Source organism: Malania oleifera, chromosome 10 (genome assembly GCF_029873635.1).
Source record: "Malania oleifera isolate guangnan ecotype guangnan chromosome 10, ASM2987363v1, whole genome shotgun sequence".
Lineage (NCBI taxonomy): Eukaryota > Viridiplantae > Streptophyta > Magnoliopsida > Santalales > Ximeniaceae > Malania > Malania oleifera.
Genome location: NC_080426.1, coordinates 31,353,039 through 31,373,001, shown reverse-complemented (window position 1 = coordinate 31,373,001; position 19,963 = coordinate 31,353,039). Strand labels below are relative to the sequence as shown.

Below are 19,963 nucleotides of genomic sequence, written 5' to 3'. Positions count from 1 at the left end.
TAGACAAGTTGTCCATGTGTACTCGTCGACGAGAATATAAGCTTTGTCGATGAGTCAATGAAGACCGTTCGTCGACGAAATCAATGGGTTTGTTGACGAACCCTGAAAATCTGAAATTTTCCCTACTCTCGGTATCTCCTCATTGACGAGCGCAGGGCACTTGTTGACGAGTCCCTACTGCTTCGCCCTGCAAATTTCTTCCTTTATTCTTTTCTTCCCCTTTTTTTTTCTTTTCTTTCTTTTTCCTTATTTTCTCATAAATTAAATTTTTTGGGTCTCTGCACATGGTTTTTTTCAAGATAATAAATATAATAATATTATTATAATACACTAACAATATAATAATAATGTTAAAATACACTAAAAAAATATAGTAATGTGGCATATCCACATTAGTTTTGAGAATCATTTGGAAGCACTAATTAATAAATCATAAAGGGCGTCCTTGGGCCATAACGCTCTTTGCTTGGCAAGGGTAAGGGGAGGGTTGTCACAGTATACGTAGCCTTACCCCTACTCTTATGTTGAGAGATCGTTTCCTTAGACTCGAACCCATAACTAACCGGTCACGCAGGAGTTACCTTACCATTAATAAACCATGAATTGAAAAAAGTGTTAAATTATATTATTGCTAATAATAAGTATTGAACTGAATTAAATATGAAAGTCATTAGTACTATTTAGTTGGATCCAAAAAAAATTATTTGTTAAACGTACTTTTAAAATAAAATAAAAATATTTAACTACTCACATTTTTAATAAGTAGTGTTTTTTTTTAAAAAGAAGCTGCCTATATTTTAAGCCTTTAATAAATTTTGCTAGCTAATCTTGTATGTGCAAACAAATAAAATAATTAAATTATAAGAAATTACAATTCAAGCACAAAATTTATTTTTATTTATAGTTATAATAGTATATTGTTAATTTGAGTAAAATATATGAATTACTTAAACTTATCAAAAATATAATTTCTAGTTCTTACGTGACTATAAATATATTTCTCTAAAAATATTAATTATATAATTTATTAAAATATAATTTTAGTTTTAAACAATATATTCAATCATATTAATATTTACCTTAATAATAATTTTAAAATTAAATGTATAAAATTATATATTGGATTTATTAAAAAAATTTCATATATCTATGTACAATCATATAGAAAGTTGTATATTTAATATATTAATTATATAATTAAATATTCTTATTAAGGTAATTATATATTTTAATAATTTGTAAATAAAGTAACTATATTTTAATGGATATGAATTATACTTAGAAATTATTGATATAATTTACAATTCTTATAAAATAAATGTAATTGTCCCTCATGTTAGAGAACATGTACTCTTCAATAAGAATAACAAAAATCCAATAAAATGTTACTCATTAATGAAATCTTTGAACAACATATATTGTCATGACTATGTATAAAGTGTCATGTTTTGACTTGTAAACTGTGTTAATTCTCTAATCAAAATTTAGAATTGAACATGCGTAATTAAGTTAGACATAATATTTTGATACATGAAGATAAATGTATGCAAACATATAATCCTTGACTCTCGATGAAATGAATGTGTGTTACTTGATGTTTCTTACTATAATTCAAGAAATTCTACGAAAGAGTGAATAAATAGATAATGAATTCTCTAAACTAAATGAAATTAATATCATAGTCAAATATTTGAGACGTTGCATCAAGCAAGGAGTTTGATAGTAACTTTTACATCCTTGTTAAGTAATAAGGAACGGGTCACATATTAATGGAATGATTCTTTTTTTCCCCCTATTTTCGACTAATTTAGATTGTCATATTGTTTAACAAATTCTTTAACACCTTTTAGGAGTAAAAGGAGGTGAGGAGATAATGCAAAATTGAGATCCAATGCCTACCCATCTTACAAGTATATGGGCGGTGGTCCTAGTACACAAGGGGTGCCTTTTGAATAGGAGATGTAAGTCAGAAAAATTGTAGAAATCGTGGAAGCGATAAATGAAGGAGGTGACTAAAAATAGATCAGAACATGAAGAAATGAGGGAGGTAACCGAAAGTTGATTAGAATATGAAGAAATGAGAGAGAGAGAGAGAGAGAGAGAGAGAGAGAGAGAGAGAGAGAGAGAGAGAGAGAGAGAGAGAGATAAAAATGGGTCAAGAGCCAAAATTAGATAATTGATCACGTTGTGTGAATGTTTAGAAATGTATCCTTGCATTTTGTTACATGTCTATTGATATGCAACTTGGTCAAATTTCTCGAACCCTATGTTTGGAGACAACTTGAATTTGGATTTAGTTGAAATATAACATAAAATTGTATTAAAATTTTTCTAAATCTATCAAATTCAAATTCAAAGTCCAAAAACTCATATTCCCAAATGCAGCATAAGGTTACAATATCCTCTGATTGATTACCCTTACCTAAGCCAATTCATGATCCATCTAAAAAAGTAGCACCCCAAAAGGTTTCCAACATTTATTACATATGACAATTTCATTTTCCTATTAGGGGACACCCCTTCTTTTGGAAATGCTCTTGCGGTCAACTTCTTCGATAAATATTCTCTATTATAATTAAGCTTAACCAAATTTACGATTTTGTATGACTTTCTAGGTCAATCCATTCTTTTTTGGAAACCTCTATGTCACCAATTTTATACAGGGGTGATCAGTAGCTATGTATGTTGCTCGTCTAAGCGATCTTGTGAAGTAACCTTCCTTTCTTGCTTTATGGCCAAATTGTCACCTTCATCCTTAACCAATCGCATGCCAATGTCTAATTCATCTTCCATGACCTCTTAATTGTTAATTCAACCAATCACAAAGCTACCTCTCAACGTTCTTAGGGTGCACAAAGACGACTTGCACACATAAATTAATACGCACCACTTTGTGAAAAATGAATGTCTTTGAGAATTAATTTGACACAAGTGTTCTAGAAAATAGAGAGAGAGAGAGAGAGAGAGAGAGAGAGAGAGAGAGAGAGAGAGAGAGAGAGAGAGAGAGAGAGAGAGAGAGAGAGAGAGAGAATTAGAAGGTATTCTAATTCAACTAATTTAGAGAAAATGTTCTAATTAAGATATTAATGAATCATACTGCTAAATTAGAATGAGCCTCAGGGGCAAAATATATAATAAAGTTAAGGTATGAATAAGAACGAGGTTTAAACGTATAAGATACATTTAGGGAGAAAATGGTCTTTGGGAAATTCAAGTTGGAGCAAAACCATAAAGGGCTAAAATTTAGAAGGAAAGGTAGCTGCACCGTGTCCCTTAACCCTTATTTAGGATGTGAGGGGCGTAAAGGAAGCTAGCTATACTCAGTAGTCATATATGTTTTCACAAATGTGTTACATTTTGAATGATTTGTTAGCAACTTTTATGTTCTAATAATTTCTCACAATGTTATCAAAATAATATAAACTTAACTTTGTAATCTTCATAATAATAAACAAATGAAAAATAATTGAATGGAGTCATAATCAATTAGGCTCAAGATCCATAATGATGTTAGGCAAACATAATGCTACTTTCATGGTCAAAGGTAAAACTATCACTACATTTTTGTTTCTCCCAATTTGGCTCCTCTTTTTTTTTTTCTTTGATTTACATAGGAACTCTAACCACCAATGAGCCCTTCGAACTCCTTGGTGCAGCACCAAACTTACAAATTTACACCCTCCGCCCCTAGGTCTCGCTAATCAGGGTGAAGTTCGGACGCGGACACAGCTTATATGCATCAGTTGGACGTTCGACCAATCCGACTCCTGGGATACATCTCCATTACCATCCATGGTCCCGTTGGCTCACAAAGAACTTTTACCATCCACGGTTCCCGCTAGCTCACAGAGCGAACTCTCACCATCCACGATTCCCGCTGGTTCACAGAGTAAACTCTCACTATCCAAAGGTATTGTTGGCTCCGTGAGTGTATCTATCTGAAATTGAATTCCTGAGACTCCTTCTTACTTGCTGATTGCCTTTCCACCGCATCATGCCGTGGGGGCAATTTGACTCCTCTTTTTCTTTTACATAAGAGGGTAAGCAATGTGCTTGCACTCAAAAAGTTCACTATTTTTTTTTGTAATTTCAAAATAAAATATAAATTAAATTTGCTATAAAGAAAATAAATATACTTCTTAAAAGCTCAAATGAGCTAGACAAAGAGTTTTTTGTAACTGGCCAACAAATAAAAAAAATCTACTCTATTAATTAACGAAAAAATTAGATAATTCTCAATATGTAATTTTCCTAGCTCTACTAAGAATTCCTATTTTCTTTTACAAATTTAATATTAAAATAAAAGTCCCAATTAATGATTAAATTAATAAATTAATACTCATTCAAAATTACCCAAAACGCCTTCATTATTCTTTCTAAAATTTAGAACTGTATAAAAATAGTTGCAAATTTCCCGAACTCTCTGGAAGCTAGACTACCCGTGTATTTCCAACCAAACAGCGCCTTATGCCTGTCCTCGTATATAATACATTCTTGTTCCTCCCAAACACTCCCGGTAGCGGCTTCCAAGCTCAAGCTCTCTTTCCGTCCTGGTTCGCTCTGCTCCGCTCTTATCCATGGCGTCTGCGTTCATTACAGTGGCAAGACCTTTCACCCCTCACAAGGCCAATGTCCCGTCTCTCTCCAACCAGAAGCTATCGGGTCCGCTACCCTAACCCGCCATTCGCTTCTTCCCATGTAGTTATCGTCATTTTTTTTTTTATTTTTTTTTTCTATGAACATTTTTGCATCTGGGTCGTCAATTCTAAAGCAGGGGTAAGAAGAAATGCTCTCAGAATCAATGCGGTTGCCAAGAATTGGGAACCCAACAAGGTTGCTTTCTGTTCTTAGTAGTTATTGCCTTCTATATTTGAATCGAAACTTGTTCTTAATAGTTATTGCCTTATACATTTGAATCGAAACTTCTATGGGTTTGGATTGTTTATGCTTACTAGCCTTATTTTGCAGGTTGTACCACAAGCTGATAGAGTCCTGATTCGGTTAGAGGAGCTGCCTGAGGTATCACTATTTGTCCTTCCGTTCAACTTACTATATTGTGTATCTCCTTCTCTTTATTTAATAAGTTCTGACAGAGAAATTAGCTTGCGGATGTTTGTTTGCACAGAATTTGAATTAAATTGAAATTTTAATTGTGTACCGGTTGGCAGCGTTCAATTGAAATTGATTGTAGCGTTCAATTGAAATTAAATTGAGACCCTAAATTCTAAATCACATATTGTTTCATCAGCTTTTCTTTTGGAATCATAGATTCATAGTGCATTTAGAATTTCATGTTTTCCAATTCCATTAGACTTATTTTGCATTTCTTACATTTTTTTCCCCTATGGAATTTAAGAACCGCATGGGAGTAGACAAACCTTGTCCTTCTGTCAGCAAAAACAACTTTGGCAGTCCTATCTGTCTATTGCTCATGTGAGGACGCTGGCTTGATTGTTATTCCTTCAAGTGATGCATTTGTGCAATGAAATGGGTTTGAATTCAGCTGCAATGAAAAGGAACCACCAAAATCACCTATCTTCATAGGTCAAAAATTCAAATTTTTTTGGGAAGGTTGCATTTGAGAGACCCATTACAGATGCTAAAACTTCAGTAAGATATATTTGAAAAAAGAAGGGCTATCATGCGTTAGTGGCATGTACCTAGAAATGGGTGTTGGGTTTAGTTTCTTACCGCCAACTTTTGAGGAACAAGATTGATTTATTAGCCTGATTATTAACTGTTTTAATTGATGACAACTGACTCTGATTTTTCTCTTCATTGCAGTTGACAGCACACAGCAAACACCTAAAAATGTTTTTTAAGTTGCAGGAACTTAAATGTACAGTGACACTTCACATTTTCATTATTTGTTCTATAAGACAGCACAACTGTTTTGAACCTTATATTAGGATTGAAGATTTTTTATTTTGGTTAGAAATGGATAGATGGTTAAGTTGTAAATTGATTCATGGGATAAGTATTGTTCAATTTAGCAGGCCTTTCAATTATTCTATTGAGTATATGGAAGAATAAATCTACAAGCTCAAATAGCCTTTCTTTGTGCTTGCACCCTAAAAGAAGGGTGAAAAGAAAGATGCTTTTTCCTTTGTGTCCTGCCTCATTTCTAATGATTGGTCTTGCCCAACTCATGTTTAACTCTTCAATTCAAGCTTACTCTTTATTATATGTGGCTGTTTGGTATATAATTTAGTCCAAATGATGTTTTTAAAACATTACAATGCCCATCAACTTATGTGATAAATTCATGATTGATTTTATTTCAATTTTCTCATTAGGGATGGGCATGGTTTGGTTAACTGAACCATACCGCCATCAATTGAGCCTAAGTTTTGGTTTTCTAGAAAATGTGAACTGAAATCGAACCATTTAAAATTGTTAATTAAAATTTGGTTAACCAGGCTTTTGACTAACATCCATTTGTTAAACGAATCGAACAAAACCAAATTTTCAAATACAATTTAAAATTATAAAGTCACTACAATACCATTTTTTCTTTCATGAATCCTTTTTTGCCAATTTATATGATCATAGGCAGTTTCTCTCGACAAATTCAAGGCTATAAAATCCTTTAATCTCATTTCAAGTTATTTTAGGTCTACCCGTTTTACTGCCTCTTATATTAACTAACTCACTCTTCCTCATTGGTTTACTATGTAGCCTACGTTGCAAATGTTTAAATCATTTGAGTCGTCCCTCCCTTTCCTTATCTTCTATAGGAGTTAGACCTAACTCATCGCGAATATGTTTATTTCTTAATTTATCTTTTAGCGTTACACCACTCATCCTTCTAAGCATTTTCATCTCAACAATTTTTACTTTTTGGATATGTTGTTTCTTAATTGCCCAACAATCTAATCTATATGACATAGCTGGTCTTACAATAGTCTTATAAAATTTTCCTCTTAATTTTAAGGGTATTCTATGATCATAAAACACACTTGAAGCACTTCTCTATTTTACCCAACTTACTTTAAATCTATGCATTACATCCTCTTCAATTTCTCCCTCAGCTTGCATAATAGATCCAAGGTATTGAAATCTACTCATCATCAAGTTTAACTCTGTTTCCAGTATTCCTCCTACTATTACTGAAATTACATTTAATATATCCTGTCTTATTTCTACTTGTCCTAAAGCCTCTAAATTCTAAAACTACTCTCCATAATTTTAACTTAGACTTTACTACACTCCTAGTTTCATCAATTAAGATAATATCATTTGGAAACAACATATACTATAGTAGGTATACTGATATTGTTAAGGATATATACAATGGAGTAATGGCTAGTGTTAGGACTATAAGTGGGGAGATTAGAGAATTTCCAATTACAATAGGTGTCCATCATGGATCTACCTTGTGCCCTACCCCTTTTTTTTTATTTCTAAAATTCACTACAAAACTTCTCTTGGTACCCTATCATAGGCTTTCTCTAAGTCAATAAATACATAGTAATCAACATGTTAATTTAAAATATTCGTCATTAAAATTTAGGCATCAATTTTAGTGCAATGCAACATTTTTTAATTTAAATTATTAAAATGTTATATGATATTACATAATATATATATTTTAATATATGTTTATAGTATATAAGTTCGGTTTAGTTAATTGTGGTTATTGAATTGGCCAAATTGAAACTGAATCAATTACCAAAAAAATAAAAAAAAATCCCAAACCAAAGAAATAGTTAACTGATTTTTTGGTTTGGTTTGGTTCATTTTTATGGTTTGGTTTGATTTTTCAGTTTTTCTTGCCCACCCCTAGTCAATATCATGTTCTGTCTCTATTATATTTTGAGATGACTACTGTATAACAACCATTATTTTTCTATTCTATAATTTATTTACTGTGCTATTTTTATTTCGTTTGGTAAGCAAGCTTGATTAATACTTGTCACAACAATGTCAACCCTAATAGCAGGTTCACAATGATAAGTTATGTTCAGTTTGCAGAATAACTGTTCCTTGGAATAAGATTATAAGATGGAATATAGGGAAAAAAATGTAGAGATAGGAAATCTATTCCTTGTTTATTTTGAATTATTTCATCCTATATGTAATAAGGATGGAGATAGTTATTCCCATGGTGAAATTTGAGAATAGTTATTCTTTTTCTATTCTTTGGTACGAATTCATAAAAAGTTTCATATTGTTATTTGCTTTACAGTAACAACACATTTTTATATTACTAATTATAACTGATCTAATATGATTAACCTATTCCTAGGAATAGACATTCCTAGAACCAAACATAACCTTAGTGTTTGTCCTGTTTTTAAATCTTTTTATTGTCTTTGCTTTTCCACTTTGGCACTAGCAATTATTTTTATTCCCAAGCCTGCAGGAATTTAGCATAATCTTGAACTACTTATTGAATAATTTAATTAGTAGCGTTTGAACTTATGTTGTAAAGGCTACAAAGCATTCCCCAAATGATTATAATGGGGAATAGGTGCTAACAAGATAAAGTATCTGTGAAACATTAATTGGAAATTCTCCAAATTTTTGACATAATTGCCCTTGATCTTCAAGCATTTAGCATCTTTACATAAGTTGGCAGGCCTCCAAAAGGTGCAGTTTGTGCAGTAGAATGGCTATGAGATTCGGCAGCAATAAGAACTAATAAATAACCATAACTTAATGTTAATTTTATGTCAAAATGTGCTCTTGAGGTGTTAATTACATGTTCTACAGCATTGTATGGATAGAATGTTTGGCAACTAAGAAGCGTGTAAGAAAGTATGGATAACTAAAAGAGAAGCCAAAGGTGGACAAACTTTACGAGATAAAATAGGTGAAGGGCAGCTAAGATGGTTTTGTATGATGTAGACAAGTGTTTTGGAGCCAGTCTGGGTGGTTTGATCGGTCTGCCATCTTTTTTAATTGATGACATCTTCATGATATATTTATATAATATATATATATGTATATGTAAAATGTAACAAATATTCTTTATATCATCAACACCTTATGTTTTTAAAAAAAAAATAATTTTCTGATGTGAAAAACATTTTTCAATAAATAATATTTGCAAATAGATCAAACCACTCCCTTCTTTACCTGTTTTTACAGGTTTAATGGGGGTTTGTCTAGTTTGTTGAATGTTTTGGTTAAAGGGTTTACTTGGAGGAAGGTGGGCTCAGTTCTTAGCCTGTCTGGTCCTTCCAGTTATAGTTTTAAAAACAGTTAGGACACCAAATAGCTCACTGCTGAAAGAGTGGTTTAATTGTCATTAGGGGTTGAAGGAGGGGAATGGGTAGAGTTATAACAATTTGGATGAAGCTAGTATGAAGTATTTAATTGTACTTGACTTTTGAAAGATGATGTGCTAGATCAACTTGACTGGTGGAAAGGAATTCATACAGCTGATCCTACCTGGTGGTGCTAAAGGCTTTATTGTTGTTATTGTTTGTTGTTGCCAACTCTCTAGAGCAATGTGGATATGGTAGCATTAACTGAGACTTTTGAACTTTAGATCAGGTCTGTGGATATTCACATTGGGTAAAAATTTGAAGAGCTGATAATATTGTGAGTCTAGCTGGGTTGGGATAAGCATTGTTGAGTTTAGCTTGCTGGTGGTTGCAGTTGTGAATGTACGGAAGAATACATCATGCACATACACAAAATAGGGAAAAAGCTATGCTCTTCCTTAGTATTGAGAGTTAATGATGAAGTTCAGAACTCAAGTCTGTACTTCTGTTTGCTTATGTCTAGGGATACCAGTAGATATTTCCAGTGGTGTTTTAAAAAGTTATAATGTTTATCAGTGTATGTATATTTATATTGATAACGAACTGCCCTTCCACTCATCCTTTTTTTTTTTTTTTGGGGGGGGTGGGTTGGCGTTACCCTGAGTGCAACTGGTTGGACAATCCATGTTAGTGGTTCAGGGTTCATGCCTCCACCAATTACCTGTGCGGCTGGAAGAATTAAGTGAGGACCAAGCTGCCAGAGTTTCTTGATACTGTTTAGATCAGCCTTAGTCTGCTTGTTGGTTTAATTTACAGAGAAAGATGCTGTAGTTGCTAATTCTAAAAATAGTGCTAGATTGAGGCATATAAGAATTGAGAAATTAAATGGGATAAGGGCCATGTCTGACACAAGTGTTCATCTAAGTTGATCAATGAAAACCTACAAGGAAAAACATAATTTTGGCGCTGACAGTTCTGGAAATCCTAAAGAGGGTATTCTTGAAACCTCTGCAGGACTGGAACAATTTGGAGTTAGTCACTACAGGAAGGGATAATGCCAGGTGCCCATGTTGAATTCTTAAAAATTCGTTCATAAATTTTGTTTAATGTTCCTATAAAGTCATACTTCTAGGAAACTTGTCTGGGTTTCTGTGAAGCAGGTTTTTCTGTGGGGCTCTGGACTATTTAGTTTTGAGTTTTCGTGTGCTTGCGTGTATGTGTCACGGGCCGAACACTTCACACTTTGTGAAGGATTGTGCGACACTAATTAAAGCACTCTTGCTTTACTAGTCAACCAAAGTCTAATGCAGTTTACGACAAGAACAAATTCACAGCAATTGGATGAAATGTAAGTGGCAACAATAAGCACTTAACGTGATTATTAACTCTGCTTCCGTAAGCAGCGTGTGTTTAGCAAGGGAGGCAAGTAGGCTTAACACGTTTACAAAGCGCTATTGAATTTTACTAGATAGATGAACACTCAACCACCCCAAAAGAGTTTCATATGTTACTTTAGCTCTGGTACTAGGAAATATCAAAATTTTTGAGGAGTCATACTCCCATTCTATAGTAAGACATTGACACACTCGATTAACAAAATCTATACAACTATTTGTATGATGATAACCCATCCCATGCACACAAGGCAAGTAGTCACAGGCAAGCATAATGCCTTGAACAAGCTTGGCTTGTGACGGTGAGTGAGGAGGGCAAGGATGTTGGGGAGAGGAATAATAAGGAAGAAAGACCATTTTGTGCAACAGTTGTGTTGCATGTGAGGAGTTCTTGGTCAAACTGATCTGTGATAATGTAGTATAACCAGAGAATCAAAATTATTGTTCTTGCCTTGTTGACACTCAGTACAATATATGGCTGTTATCGTGCCAAGGTGATCTTTAAAGCATTGTTGTTTTGATGGTGTATATTTTCCCTTGTATGTAGCCTGATAAGACTCCTTTGATAGAATTTCCTTCCTCTTTGCATTAGATGCTCATATTTGTTCTTATTATTCAGGAATATACACTTTTTGTGACTTCTATTCCTTTGATAGAATTTCCTTCCTCTTTGCGTTGGTTGCTCAGTTCTTATTAATCAATGTGTGTACTATTTGTGACATCCAATCTGTCATACTCATGGATGAGTGTTTTTGTGCTGCAGAAATCAGCTGGGGGTGTTCTGCTACCTAAATCTGCTGTTAAATTTGAGCGTTACCTTATGGGGGAGGTGGGAGAATAGACATGTGTTGCCATGCAGACTTAAGGGCAATATTTTTTTTTAATGTTTATTTTAGTAAAATAATTTTTTTTTTTCTTTCTGGGTTCAGATTCTCTCTGTTGGTGCTGAGGCTAGGGAAGTAGAGGCTGGAAAAAAGGTACGAAATAATTGTGGACCATTTTGTTAATCTCATTGTGGTTGAATAACTTGTATCCTATGTTTAGAGAGGTCTTGAATTTGAATTTGTATTGGATTTGGATAAGATATAATATGAAATTGTGTTCAAATCCACTCAAATCCAAATTCAAAGTTTGAAATCCATGCTCCCAAACGCACCTGTAGTACCCATATTCCATAATGGTTTGGCTTTATTAATGCACTAGCAACTTTATTTCTCCCCGTTCGATGAATTTTTAGCTTGTGTAGTTCGTTAGCTTTATCTAAAAGAAGGAAACACTTCTTTGGCAGGTTCTTTTCTCGGATTTACATGCCTATGAGGTAAGAGGTGTTGCATTGTTGGGATGTCTGCCATTTTACTCTTTATGTTTAAGACTCCCTTTTATTGGCATTTTTATTATATAGAGTTCCCTATTTTCCCATTAACTTGAGTCAGCTGACTCAAGACCGTTGGCTTCTTTAAATGATGCAATGTTTTTAAATCTTATTTTCCATCCTCCTCATCATTATTGTATCACGCCTAATACCATGGGTGTTTTATTTATGCACTTGGTGGTGGCTGTGTTAGGTGGATTTGGGAACTGATGCTCGGCACTGCTTCTGCAAAGCAAGCGAACTGTTGGCTGTGGTTGAGTAAAGGTTTGGTACTCCCAGCCACAAAGATTTTATGAGGGATCTGGCTCCCTGTGACAACAGTCAGTCTGTTATGTGCTTGTACTGAATTACAATAGATGTTTTTGCCTTGCATGCTAGCTATTTATTTGTAGAAAAACCAAAATTTTGCAGTTCATACCTAGTCATTTTTGCCCCACCTTGTGGGATTTTCCGGCTCTTCAGATTGATGATGACTTCTTGTGGTAGACTGATGGTGCATTTTCTGTTTATGGCTTTGCTTTCTTTTGTGTCTGTAGCTTAAACTAGTCCAAACTGTGGAAGCTTTAAAACAACCGACCATTCTCGAAACTTGGCAGAGAATTGTCTCAAATTTTTCCAAATAAATATTTGGTGGTGGAAATATTGCAGAAGTCAACATGAAAAATGCTTTGCTGCATAGACAATAATCATCGAGGTTGAGACAACCATCCCCATCTTAACTATACTATTATATCAAATCTTGAATGCTTTTCTTATAAATCCTTGTTATACATTTCGAGTTGTGTGACTATAATCTTTGCCCACTTAGGCTGCTCTATGGAATTGAAAGATCCAAAGTTGTGTGTCGTTACAGGCACGATAGTAGCAGCTTACCTGGACAAATGGAGGGTGTCCCAAAACTTCAATCGTAACACAATAGTCACAAATAGCAAACTCAAGCTAAATGCTCAAATACTAGGAATCCAGTAGTCCTCTAATTATTCTGATTGTTATATGCTGCATGTTTGGTACATATGAATGGAACAAAGTCTTGGGAGGGGAGGAGAGGGAGAATGAAATATCAAATTTATATTTCATCACTCTCTATTTAAATTTCCATTTCATTCTTTTTTATTTTTTCTTTTTTTTTTAATTTCATTTCATAAAAACCAAACATGATGTTATAAACCTAATCATTGTAGAACATATCTTATAAACTGAATGCCTACTCCTCTTTTGTCTAACAAATTACCTTTTGAAGTTCTCTTTTCTAAACTTCCTTTTTGAAATCAATTACTCTCTATTTAGTTGTTTGTGTTTTGCATCGACTTTATCTTCCTCTTGTAACAAGTTTGATTCTCAAGCTTAGAAGTGTGTATTCCTCAGTTATCCTTTTGCTATTAAAGGTTACCGATTGTTTGATCTTCACTCCCATGAAATTTTTATTTTTCATGAAACCCAATTTCCTTTTTCATCTCTTCCTTAACACCTTGGTTTCTCCATCGAACACCTTGGCTTCTCCATCTAATTCTACTTCAAATGCTTCTAATGTTCCAATTTCTATTCCTCCTCGTCGTTCTACTCGTATTCGTCATACTCCATCATATCTACGCAATTATCATTGTAATTTGGCAAATGTTTCACAACCCAGCCCGTCTATACTTCATTGCTGTCGGCCTTCTTCAAGTATGCCCTATGATCTTAGTTCAATTCTTTCACATACTTCACTATCTCCTTCCTATCACTCTTTTGTTCTTAATATCTCTTCCACTGAGGAACCACAGTTCTATCATGAAGTTGTTAAGCATTCTCATTGGAGAGATGCTATGGCTGCTGAGGTTAAGGCTCTTGAAGAGAATCATACATGGACTGTCACTGCTTTGCCTCTCACGCATCAACCCATTGGTTGTAAATGGGTATATTGGGTTAAATATCGTTCAGGTGGTTCAATTGAACGTTATAAAGCCCATTTAGTAGCTAAAGTGTATACTCAATGTGAAGGTCTAGATTATATTGAGACTTTTTCACCGGTTGCTAAGCTTGTTAGTGTTCGGTGTTTACTTGCCGTTACTGCCTCGCGGAATCTCTTTGTTCACCAGTTTGATGTGAATAATGATTTTCTTCATGGTGATTTGTCTGAGAAAGTGTATATGAAGCTTCCTCCTAGTTTTGTAGCTCAGGGGGTGAATATGGTTTGTAGATTGAATAAAAGCTTGTATGGTTTAAAGTAAGCTTCACGTCAATGGTTTTCCAAGCTTACATCAGCACTTTTCTCTTATGGATTCATTCAATCGAAAGCTGATTTATGCTTGTTTACTCTTGTTGATGGTGCTGATTTTACAGCTCTTCTCATCTATGTTGATAACATTATAATTGCTAGTTCTAACATGTCTTGCATTACTACCATTAAATCCTTTCTTGATGAGCAGTTTAAGATTAAGGATCTTGATTCGTTACGTTATTTCTTGGGTTTGGAGGTACCTCATTCTTCAAAGGGTATTTCTCTTTGCCAACGGAAATATGGCCTAGACATTCTACAAGATTCAGGTCTTTTAGGATGTAAACTAGTTGCTTTTCCAATTGTGCAAAATCTCAAACTTACCAATGAAGATGGTGAGTTACTTGCTTATCCATTGTCTTATAGAAGGTTGGTTGGTCACCTGCTATATCTTACTATCACTTGGCCTGATCTGACCTATAGTGTTCAAATTTTAAACCAATTTATGGCCAACCTACGTACTCATCATTTCCAAGCTGCTGAACGTGTATTACGTTATCTCAAATCTAGTCCTAGCTAAGGATTGTTCTTTTCTCGTAGCTCAAGTCTTCAACTTAGTGCTTTCACTTACTTGAATTGGGCCAGCTGCTCTACAACTTGAAGATCTCTTATTGGTTTTTGTGTCTTTCTTGGTTCATCTCTCATATCTTGGCGTTCTAAAAGGCAAACGACAGTATTTAGATCCTCTGCTGAAGCCGAATATAAGGCTATGGCATCTACCACATGTGAGCTGATTTGGCTAGTATCTTTACTTAAGAATTTCCATGTTTCTCATTTGCAATCTGTAGTTTTATACTGTGATAACCTAGCTACCATGAACATTGCATCGAATCCAGTTTTCCACGAACGAGCGAAACATATTGAAGTAGACTACCATTTGGTTCGAGATAATGTTCAGTCTGGTTTTCTTCATTTGCTTTATGTGCCTTCGCGTCATCAACTGGCAGACTTCTTTACCAAAGCTTTGGGTTCAGTTGCCTTCTATTATTTACTTGCCAAGTTGGGCGTGATTAACATACACTGTCCAACTTGAGAGGGCGTATTATGAATAGCAGCAGCTCACAATTATCCTTGCCAACTCATTAATCAAATTTATCAATAGTTTAGTTATTGAGTTGTTAAGTTTTCTATTATTGATCAAGTAATTGAATTGTTAAGTTTTTTATTATTGATCGGTTCAATTACAGCTGTATATATAAATCTGTTCTAAGCTACTATTTATGTAATGAAGTTGAAACACTTTTATAAATTTGATAATAAGTGAGTTCGAAACCAGGTGGAGAGCCCCATGAATAAAAATTAGGGGTGTTCAAAATCTTACCCTAAGAAAATGGTTTCAAATAGTTTATGGGGTTAGTAAAGTTTCAATTATATATAATCTAAATATATAGGTTGGATTTTGGATTTAATGTGCAGCCTGTTCACGGGATCCAAACTATATGGCAAAGACATAATAATAATAATAATAATGGGACCCAAATATATTATTGCTTTTTATTTTAATCCCAAGTGTATTCTTTTACTTTATTTTTTCTTCTTTAAAATAATTAAAACCACTAAACCAACCTAACTTAGTCGATAACTAATCTGACCATAGTCTTAATAGTTTGATTTAGAATTGAATTATTTTTATTTCAACAAGGCTAGATTCGGTCAGACCAATGAACACTTTGTAAAATAAAATAAAAATTAAGAAAATGCTGCAAAACAAAAAACACTTCAAGACACGTTACAATGTCATTTTTCTTAAAACATTATTTGTTCCTACCAAATCGGTGTGTATTGAATCAGTAAATATATTTTCATGATACAATAAAGTTCAGAATATAATATGATATCAGCTTCCGTTATACACAAACAAAAATTGATCATAAATACCCTTAAAAGAATCTAAACAACTTTCTGGAATTCTAATTTGTGAAAGCCTTATGAGAGAAGATATATTCTATCTTATCATTTATTAATGATTTTTCCTTTTTCACTCTTTTGAATGTGGGATAAACTCACATAGCATTAAATGCTTTAAAAAAATACAAGAATGGAAGAGTTTGAAAACCCAAAAAATCGATTATTTTAAAAATTATTTGAACAAGAACTAATTGAGGCTAGGCAATTAAGAGATGCATAATCCATTTCTTTATCCCATCACTTGTGATCTTCTGTTTTCAAACATGACTTGACATTACAATTCATTTGAAGGAAATTGTGGGAAAAGGATAATAGATTAATTTGCAAATTTAATTCGTAGAGAGAGAACCAAACGGGAAACTATACAGGCACGAACCATAAAACTTAACATCAACACTACTCCGACCTATATCTTCTAATCTTTATAATAGTTTTGTTGATCAGTTTATTTAGATTCTCACTACTCTTAAAGGTTACCTCACTCCTAAGTTTTCATACAAAATATACATAGTCTCACATCCCCACACATCTTTTCGATCCAAATTACATCCTCCCAACCATAGCTCCAGGTATTTTAGGTGATACCCTCCAAAGAGCTTTCCAAAATAGTCCTCTCGATTGAACATTGGAAAAATAGATGATCTCTAGTCTTCTTCCTTTGATTCTTACATAAAACATAGTTAACATCAGTTATGTTGTCCTAGGAAAATATTTTGTCCTAGATCGAAAGCCTGTTCGAGGCTGTTAGCCAACATGAGAGAGTTCCATTTTAGCGTCTGCTTTTTTGTATTTCTTAAACATCTTTATATAAATATTAATTTAATGATAAAAATAATATAATAAAAGCTAAATAATTCATAACTAAATAAAAACTATGAAATAAGTGAATTATAGCCTATATTTACATTTCTTTTTTTTGTTATCTATCTTTTAATATTCAAAAAAATTTTAATATAATTTTATATATTATCTTATCTAAATCCAATATAATTCCAAACTCCAGCCCTCCCCAAACATGGGATTAGTTTAAATATGAAAAATACTTAAAGCATTCTCACCGTTTGTCCAACAACTACCTAGTTTCTTGAATGCTGATTTGAACAACGTAAGAGGCTCCTCCTAGAACATATTTTGCAGTAATTCATATTCCAACATTGACATCAGGGTTGTTCAAAAATATTTAAAAGTGAATCTGATCTGAATCAAATTGAAAATTTGATTAATTGATTTAATGATGTACCTTTTATTAATTACGCCAAGACACTAGAACTTTGGTGCAAGCTTCTCTTCTTAATTTTTTTTTATTCCTATCGATCAAGTATCAATTTTGCGAGAACTATTTGATCTTCTCTCTGCTTACTCACTTTTAGGCATAGTTTAGTGATGAAAATTTACCAAACTTGGTTGAACGGTGAAAGAGATCAAGAGCCCTATAGCTTTGTAAGTGACTCAATCCATTAAATAGTCATAAAATATATACATATTTTTTCTCTTTCTCCATCTAAGGTAAATATACCTTGAATTACCTTGAATTAATGTGATATATTCTTTAATGATATATTGATTATGGAGATTCATGACTTTGATCAATGCATCTCCACTATTCCAAGGTATCTTGAGAGACTGTTCATTAACGATAAGGATACATGACTTTGGTCATTATATTTTGTACAATAATAAATATGGTACTTGATTTTGGTCAATATACCTAATAGTTTCATTCTTGATTAATTATTTATATATGAGTATATACACCCTTTATGATCATAAAGATCACACACACACACACACAGACATATATATATATACACACACACACACACACTCTTTTTATTTAAATTAGCATTTATTATACACTTAACAAATAACTAATAAGTCATAACAAGAAAAATTAAACTATTCGCTTATGTTCATATCATAAATTGGTTCCACGATAAACATAAGATTCATTTTCTATCATTTTCATTTTAACAATTTGCACATATATGAATTACAAATTATCAGTCAGACTCAGAAATTTACATCCTCATTATACATTTTAGTTAGTCGTTAGTACTTTAATCAATGGATCTATTATCATTATTGTGTTCAATCAACAATTTTCATCTCAAATCCTTTCTCTAACAATGAGGTTTCTCAACTTTATGTGTTTTGACTAAGGATTGAAAATATTAAATTTTTCAATAACTTTATTTTAACAAAGGTCATTTGAGATAAATCAAGTATTCTCTTAAATCTATCATGATAAATTTCAATGTCTAACAAAAATGAGGCATCTCTCATGTCTTTTGTTTCAAAGTTCATAAAGAATATCCTTTAGTTTCACCTACTAAACCAAGATTACTAATTGTGAGTAGCATATAGAATTATCTAAAAATATAAACTTGCTAACTTATATAGAATTATAAAAAATATAGACTTGCTTACATGATCTTTAGATGTATACATTCATCAATGCACTTGCTTTTAAGTCAAAGGAAGTAATGGTATCATGAAATTTAAGATACCATTGATGGGAGACCTATTGCTTATTTAAATGCATAAATGAATTTCTTTAATGTACACACTAGTTGCCATCGTAAGCTTTCACAGATCACTAACCTTATTGTATTTCTTAATCCTCAAAGTTGTCAATAGTATACCTTCTAATACCTTATTAGAAGTTTGAAATTATTTCCCAACATATGTCAAATGTTCACTCTTTTATGGAACCTAAATTTGACTTGCAAATATTTTTTACAATTTTATTTCTCATTATCATATACATAATTTGTTAGGTCACTTGTAACTTTCATAAGACCTATCTCCTGAACCAAATTTATGTTAGTTGGTTTTTGAGGTACACCAATATGGAGACAGAGATTTAAACCTAAATATTCAAACATGATGAGTATTTGCTCCTTTCAATATAAGAAATTAGAATCCTTCAACTCACGAATATTAGACATCTAGCTTGAAAGTAAAGCTTGAGTAATTGCTTTAAACATGCCAAGAGTTACTAAAAAATCTCAACATGACATTAAATTATACTTACATTGAGTTATCCAATGCATCATCATATTCATCCTTTAGGCTAGATATTGACATGTCATTTATTCACTCCACGATATTTTGTGGATATAGGCTATGATGTCATAAAATTTGTTTTTCAATTAAGAAAAAAATTATAATCAACCAACCTCAAGAAACATATTAAATGAGGGACAAGAATAAAGAATGTTCTAACTCATTTCTCAAAATCAGGAAAAACAGGAAATACGACTGGCTTTGCTGATGATGGCCATAGTTTTGTTAAATCAAAGATAGTCATGATAGGCCTAGTTACAAATACCCACAACGAAATTGAATCCTTTAGTTCCTATTTTCTTTTTTTTTTCTTATTGGAATTGTACTATTTGGATGGGTGATGTGGTGATTTGATAAAAAAATGTAATCATTGATTATAAATTACTATATCCTTAGACATGAAAACAACTCTTATAGGTTTATAAGTTTCAAACTTTTTGCTCTAATACCACTTAAAAAATTTCCGTGAAAAGGATCTTTAACATATTTTATGAACCAATCAAGTAAAGATATAGAAAGTAATTCATAACATACCTTGTATCATTTGCATCGAGATAGTCAAACTTTGATGCAAGTATCTCTTCTTAATTTCTTTCTATTCCTGTTAATTATGTACTAATTATGTAGAAACTACTTGATCTTCTCTACCTTTACTCGCTTTATATTTTTGATTTAGTGATCAAACTTTTACTAACCTTAGTTCAGTGGTGAGGGGGACCAAAGAGCCTTTTACATAGCTTCACATGCAACTCAA

The 19,963-nt window shown here is 32.8% G+C and overlaps 1 protein-coding gene across 2 annotated transcripts; it reads left to right on the top strand.

The window, feature by feature from the left end:
* The first annotated feature begins 4,393 nt into the window (after positions 1–4,393).
* Positions 4,394–12,463, top strand: LOC131166181 (10 kDa chaperonin 1, chloroplastic-like). Of its 2 annotated transcripts, XM_058124505.1 has the most exons (7): positions 4,394–4,662; positions 4,775–4,833; positions 4,969–5,019; positions 11,370–11,435; positions 11,536–11,583; positions 11,895–11,924; positions 12,172–12,463. In XM_058124505.1, exons 1-7 carry the CDS (start codon positions 4,578–4,580, stop codon positions 12,238–12,240), a joined length of 408 nt encoding a protein of 135 aa, XP_057980488.1. In that variant the 5' UTR covers positions 4,394–4,577; the 3' UTR covers positions 12,241–12,463. The 2 variants fall into 2 exon arrangements, with proteins under 2 accessions (XP_057980488.1, XP_057980487.1); XM_058124504.1 differs by having other exon boundaries at positions 4,426–4,662; positions 11,895–12,463.
* Positions 12,464–19,963: the final 7,500 nt, after the last annotated feature.